The 7,252-nt window shown below is 37.4% G+C and overlaps 1 protein-coding gene across 1 annotated transcript; it reads left to right on the top strand.

Moving 5' to 3' along the window:
* Positions 1-6,283: 6,283 nt before the first annotated feature.
* Positions 6,284-7,252, top strand: LOC123856667 (olfactory receptor 51S1). The gene has a single exon (XM_045892810.1). The coding sequence runs from the start codon at positions 6,284-6,286 to the stop codon at positions 7,250-7,252; it is 969 nt and encodes a 322-aa protein (XP_045748766.1).

The following is a 7,252-nucleotide window of genomic DNA, read 5'->3' as shown; positions in this document are numbered from 1 at the left end:
TCAGAAAGAAGGATCAAATCCAGGAGAAAATTTAGAGAAAAAGAATTGCAAATGTGTAAAATGTGTAAGAAAAATGTATAAAAGGTTTATGAAGCATATTTATGTGAAGATTAATATAAACCAAGAACTAGATTCACAACAATGAATAAAATAATCATCTCTTTATTCATCACATTGAGGGAGGCACAGAAATATTAATAATTGAGAATGATAAGGACTATATTAGAGAATGTGCTGATGTGATAGGAGAGGGTAAATAATCTATCCCAGAGCCTGTTTGAGAAAAGGTGGTCACAGTGTTCAGGGAAGAGAGGAGCAATGTCTGAGTTGGAACTTCATGATATATATGAGAGAGCAGGACATTCCACTTCTAAAATGTATTTTTTGAATGTGTGAAAATTAATGATCTATCTGAGGAATCACAGTAGCGCTGGAAGGCTAAAATGCATGTATAGAAGTAGAACACAAATGAGTTAAGCACTAAAGGTTGTTAGGGGACAGATGGTAAAGAGGTTTCTATGACAAAAAAAGGTGTGGTCTTTATTTTAAAGCGGTGGAAAATCAGATGGTTTAAAGGAAAGATGCCACAGCCACATTATCAGATTGCAAATTAGAAATAACACTGTGACACCTACGTGGAGGAAGATTTGGAAGGCAGAAGAACTGGCAGCAGGGAAACCTTAGCAAAACCCAAAACACTGTTGATGAGTAAAAGTGGATACAGAAGAAAAGTTTGAGATGAGACAATGGAGTTATACTAAGTAATTTATAGTTACTCATTTGGTATGAGAATATGTCTTTCCAAGAAAAAATAGTGTTGGAGTTAAGGCCAAAGTCATCTTTGAATCCTATCTTCAATTCAATATTAGTCCCCTTGCTCCAGCCATTACTACTTTAATCAAATCAATTAATGCAAATCTGTCCAGGACTTCTAGGCACTTATATACAAATGTAGCTATCTGAGGGATAGCATTAGGAGCCTTTTAAAACATATATGATACCATAATAGATAAATCATTATGCATATTTTAAACTCAACAATATATTTTCTTTCTTAACCATTGAGACTACTATGCACCATGACCATTTCTCTGATTAATCAGTTATCAGAATTAATATGAGAATTATGAAGAACTCTATTCTACTTATGTTCTCCTCTTGCAAACAAAAATATTTTATGCCTCTTCATGCATATGGGTTTTTCTGTCTGATAGACAGATTAAGAACTAGAATTGCCAAGTATTTCTTATTTTGATGAAATGTACCAAATTGCTCCCAAAAGAGCTACAAAATTTTATAACTGACAGCCTTGATTAAGAGCAGTTTTAATATCTTTTCCAGCATATAATTTTATTAAATTTTATGATTTTATCCCACATGACAGGTAAAAAATGTTTCGTCATTTTGTAAATACGTATTCCCTTGCCATCAAGGGACTGGATCCCAGGACCCTGGCTGGAATCATGACCTGAGCTGAAGGCAGACGCTTAACTGACTGAGCCACTCAGGCACCATATATATATATATATATATATATTCTTATATAAAATCACACCTCATATTTTGCTAGATTTTATATCAGATTGCCCATCTCTGTTTTATTTATTTGTAGTTCCTTAAATATTCCAATTTTAAACTTTTTTAGTAGTGTAAGTTGCAAATGTTGTCCCATTCTGGGACACTCTGTTCCATTCTTTCCCTTATCTATTTTAAAATTTTTGATGCTACTGTGAATAAAATTATTTTCTTAATTTTATTCTCAGATGGTTCACTGATATTTATAAGCATACAATTGATATTTGTATCTTGACTTTGTATCCAGTGGCCTTGTGAAACTCATTGATTAGTTTTAGTAATTTGTTGATGGATTCCTTGGAATTTTCTACATATAGTTTCATGCCATCATGATTAACAATCATTTTATAACTTCCTTACCAAAGTGGACATTTTAATTTGTTTTCTTTCATGCATTACCTAGAATCTTCAGTACAATGTTGAATAGAAGTGACAAAAGCAGATAACTTTTCCTCATTCTAAATCTTACAGTCAAGTATGATGTTAGCTGTAAGTTTATTCACAGATGCCCTTTATCAGATTGAGGAGTTCCTTTCTATTTCTATTTTGTGAAGAATTTTTATCATGAATGATTATAGGATTTTGATGAATTCTTTTTCTGTGTCTACTGAGATAACTATAAAGTTTTGGGTCTTTATTCCATTAATATGGCATATTATAGCAACTGATTTTGAAATGTAAAACCAACATTGCCCTTATGGGATAAATCTCACTTAATCAAAGTCTATAATTCTTTTTACATGTTGCTGAATTTGACTTGCTATTATGTTAATACTTCAGAGCTATTTGTCTGTAGTTTTCTGTGATGTCCTTGTCTAGCTTTAGAATCAAGGTCCCACTATCCTCCTAGCATGAGTTGGATTTTTTATGTATATATATATATACTTTTAACAAGATAAATTTATTACTCAGAGCCTGAAGTCTGGGGCGTCCAAATTTTAGATTCCAGCTAATTTATTCCTGGTCAGAACCCTTTTCTTATTTCGCAGAAGGACAATTTCTTACTCTATCCTCATCTGGCAGAGAGAGCTCTCTGGTCCTTCATCTCCTTATAAAATCACGAATCCCACCACGGGGACTAGAATGAGTTGGATTTTAAAAAACTCTCCCCTATTTAAAAAAAAAAAAAAAAACCAAACCTTGAGAAATATTTAGTATTAGTTCTTATGCTGATTCTTTATGTGATTCACCAATGAAGCCACCTGAGCCTGGGGTTTCTTTGTAGAAAAATTTTAAATTATTAATTGAATTTCTTTATCTGTTATAGGTCTGTTCAGGGTTCTTATTTATTCTTAAGTCAGTTTGGTAATTTATGTCTTCCTAGGAATTTTTTTCATTTAATCTATTTGTTGGCATATAGTTGTTTATAGTATACCCTTATTATCATTTTGATTTCCATAAGGTCAGCTGTGATGTTCCTTATTTTATTCCTGACCTTGATAATTTATGTATTTTCTCTTATTTTCTTTGTAAGGCTTACTAAGAGTTTTCAATTTTGTTCTATTCAAAGAACAAATTTTGGTTTTATTGATTTTCTCTGTTGTTTTCAATTTTCCATTTTGTTGATCTTTAATTACTTCACCTGTACCTGCTTTGGGTTTTGATTGTTCTTTGTGTTACAACTACTTAAGGCAGAAGCTCAGGTTATTGATTTGAAAACTTCTTTTCTGATCTAGACATACTAACTTATAAATCTCTCTCAAAGCACTGCTCTAACTGTACACCATAGTTTTGGTATGTTCTGTTTTCTTTTTTATGTAATTCAAAATAGTTTTTAATTGCCCTGGCTATTTCTTCTTTAACCAGTGATTATTTAAAAGCATGTTGCTTAAAGTCCAGATTTCTTACTATTATAGATCTCTAATTTAGTTCCATTGTACCCAGAAACATCCTTTGTATGATTTACTGTTTAAAAGTTTACTGAGGCTTATTTTGTCACCCAGACTACAGTCTGTTATACACAATGTTGTGTATTCTATAAATGTCATTTTTGATTCGTAATGTTGTTCAAGATTTCTGTTTCTTTGCCGATTTTCTGTCTAATTGTCCAGTTAATGAGAAAGGGATATCGAAATCTCCAACTGTTACTGTTGAATCATTTATTTCTTCTTTCAATTTTTTCAGTTTTGTTTGCATGTATTTTAGGCATCTAGTGTTACTGTATATGCATTTATGAATGTCCATCTTTCCAACATTATGAAATATCTTTGTCTCATACTATTTCCTGTCTTGAGCCCTTTTTCATCTGATGCTGGTATAGCCACTCTAGCTATCTTATAGTTGTTGTTTGTGTGGTAAATGTTTTTTCATCTTTTTACTTTCAACTTATATATCTTGCCATCTACAATATGACTCCTGTGTACAGAATATAGTTATCCCTTGCTTTTTTTATTCTGTCTAACAGTGTCTACTTTTTGTGAGGAGTGTTTAGTCCTTTTACTTTGTAACCATTGTTACGGTTGGAAATCCGTCTGCCACTTTGCCAGAATTCCCTTTGAAATACCCAGCCAGTCCGCTGATCCATGGCTCACCCCAGAGAAGGCCACAACCTCAAGGTAGTAGAGCCTCAGGCCCTTCCTACTGGCCTGCCACCAGCATCCCACACTAACCGACAAGCTCCAGATCAAAGAAGCCAGCTCAGGCCCCTGGAACAAAGCTGTCAGCATTCCCTGTTTTACCACTGCCAACAGGACTGGAGGCAGTGGGGGAAATGAGGGCAGCCCCAGGCCAGAATGTCAACAACATGGGAGTCATTTCCCAAAGTTCTGTAGTTTTCAGGAATGGGCTTATGTTTTTAATGGATTTCCAGGCTGTTAAAATGGTGTTGACGGTTTTACCAGTTTTGCAGTTGTTTTTCGGGAGAGGATTTTTCAACCCCCTCACTCAATCACACTACAAATGAATATCTTGTTCCTACTCATTCCATTTTTTTAAGGGGGGGGAGGGGCAGAGGGAGAAGGAGAGAGAGAAGCTTAAGCAGGCTCCATGCCCAGCACAGAGCCTATAAGGGGCTCGATCTCATGACCCTGAGATAGTGACCCGAGCCAAAAACCAAGAGTCAGATGCTTAACTGACTAAGCCACCCAGGCACCTCTATTCATTCCTTTTTTAATGTTTTCTGTTAGATTGATTAAGATCTTTATTTCATTTATTTTCCTTTATAGTTTGAAAGTTTTACACTTAATTTTAAAATATTTAACTTCATATTTTTAGGATATATACATTTAGAATTTCATAATAAATATTTAGAGTTAATTTACATCCATATTATTCCCCTAAGAACATAACTTAGCATTTTATTGTTTTTCTTTTCCCCATATCACAATTTCATGGTCCTTTTGTCTGGAATTTCAGTTCTAACTTTTTTGGGCATTTGACTGAGGGAAGGAAATAAGACTATAGTGTGTGTTCAGTCCTTCTTGTTGAAATTAGGAAAAATATTTGGACATTATATGTGAAATGAGGTTAATTGTGGAGCTTTTATTTTGGGAAATTGGTGAGTGGTGATATCACCAACTGACTTTGAGAATCAAGATATGTTCCCTTTTTTCTTTTTTTCTTTTGTCATTGTTGTAATTTCCCTAACACTGTCTCCTACTAATTGAGGAAACTGGAAGAGGTTTTAAGAAGCTTTTGTGAAGACCTGTTTTGAATTATTTGAATTTAAAATAAATGGGACAGGAGCACCTGGGTGGCTCAGTTGGTTAAGCATCTGCCTTTGGCTCAGAACATGATCCCAGGGTCCTGGGATGGAGCCCCACTTCAGGCTCCCTGCTCAGCAGGGAGTCTGCTTCTCCCTCTCCTTCGTCCTCTCCCTCTCCCTCTGCTCCTTCCCCAGCTCGTGCCCTCTCTCTCACTCTCTCAAATAAATTAAATTAAATTAAATTAAATTAAATTAAATTAATAAAATAATAAAATAAAATAAAGATAAATGGGACATAAGGGTAGAGATTTCCAGGGTGAAATGAACATAGAATGATCTAGGGGGATATATTTGTGATTCATCAATTTACAGAGTTTAGCTAAAGTCATGAGAGTAGATAAGACCACTGAAGAAAAAGAAAAGACCCAAATAAAGATCCCTCAAAAATGCCAAGATATACCTTGGACAGGACACAGCAAGATGAACTGAGCAGTTAACTTCTGAGAGGTAGAATTAAAAAAATAAGGAGAAACTGGATTTATAACAGCCAAAGCTCATTGAGAAAATACATTAGTTTAGGAAATATGAGTGCCCCTTGATTTAGTACTAAAGGGGTAACTGGTGACTTTGATGAGAGCACTTAAAGTTCACTGAAATGTGAGTGTGCTAAGGCAGCATGAAGTCAGAATGTCTGGGGTTGAGGGGAGCAGAAAAGATATTTATAGGAGTATAGACCCCCTCGCAGGTGTTTACCATTGATGGCGGGACATTAGTTAGGAAAAAGCTACAAGAAAAGGCAGGGTTAAAGGAAAGTGGGGCAACGATTTAGGGAGAGAAACAGATTTAAAGACAGCTTTAGAAAAACTGCCAAGACAAGAGATGAGTATGGCATAGATATTAGAATGTATGTGTATTCAGGGAAGGGAATGTGTAAGCGTGTGTGCTGGGGGCTGGGGAAGGAGGAGGCAGGTTGTTTTAGATTGCATCATGCAAATGTGTAAAAATACTAAGTAAATCTTTCCAATCAGTTTTCAGGTTCCAGAATTCAAAGTGGGATCCAGAACTATGTCAACATTCCCCAACCAGGCAGCCCCCAGTAACACTTCAATGGCCCCCACCTTCTTGTTGGTGGGCATGCCAGGTCTGTCAGCTGTACCCTCCTGGTGGACAATACCAGTCATCACCATCTACCTTCTTTCTGCCCTGGGAAATGGTACTATCCTCTGTGTCATTGCCCTGGATCCCACCTTGCACCGCCCAATGTACTTCTTCCTCTTCCTGCTGAGTGTGTCTGATGTTGGCTTGGCCACAGCCCTGATGCCCACCCTGCTGGGTCTTGCCTTTGCTGGTGTTCATGCTGTCCCTGCCTCAGCTTGCCTCCCTCAGATGTTCTTTGTCCACGTCTTTTCTGTCATGGAGTCCTCTGTTTTGCTCGCCATGGCCCTAGATCGAGCACTAGCCATCTGCCGCCCTCTCCACTACCCAACGCTCCTCACCAATGATGTCATTAGCAAGATTGGCCTGTCTATCGCTTTCCGATGTCTGGGTCTTCACCTACCCCTGCCATTCCTCCTGGCCCACATGTCCTACTGCCACCCACAGGTTCTGACCCATTCTTACTGCTTGCACCCAGATATAGCCCATTTGGCCTGCCCGGGATCTTGGAGTGCAGTCTACAGCCTCTTTGTGGTTCTGTCAGCCATGGGATTGGACCCCCTGCTTATTTTCTTCTCCTATGGCCTCATTGGCAGGGTGTTGCAAGGTTTGGGATCGAGCGAGGAGTGCTGGAAGGCTGGTCAAACCTGTGCTGCCCACCTCTCTGCTGTGCTCCTCTTCTACATGCCCATGATCCTCCTGGCCCTCACTGACCGTCTCAGGGTGCCAGTACTTCAGCCTGCCCATACTCTTCTCTCCTATGTCCACTTCCTGCTTCCTCCACTGATAAACCCTATTCTCTATAGTGTCAAGATGAAGGAGATTAGAGAGAGAATACTCAAGAGGTTACAGCCCAAGAAGGTGGGTTGTGCTCAATGA

The sequence above is a fragment of the Mirounga angustirostris genome, unplaced genomic scaffold, assembly GCF_029215605.1.
Source record: "Mirounga angustirostris isolate CCGP_5_RB_7025 unplaced genomic scaffold, mMirAng1.0.hap1 SCAF_13, whole genome shotgun sequence".
NCBI lineage: Eukaryota > Metazoa > Chordata > Mammalia > Carnivora > Phocidae > Mirounga > Mirounga angustirostris.
This window is presented reverse-complemented; position numbering and strand designations above follow the sequence as displayed.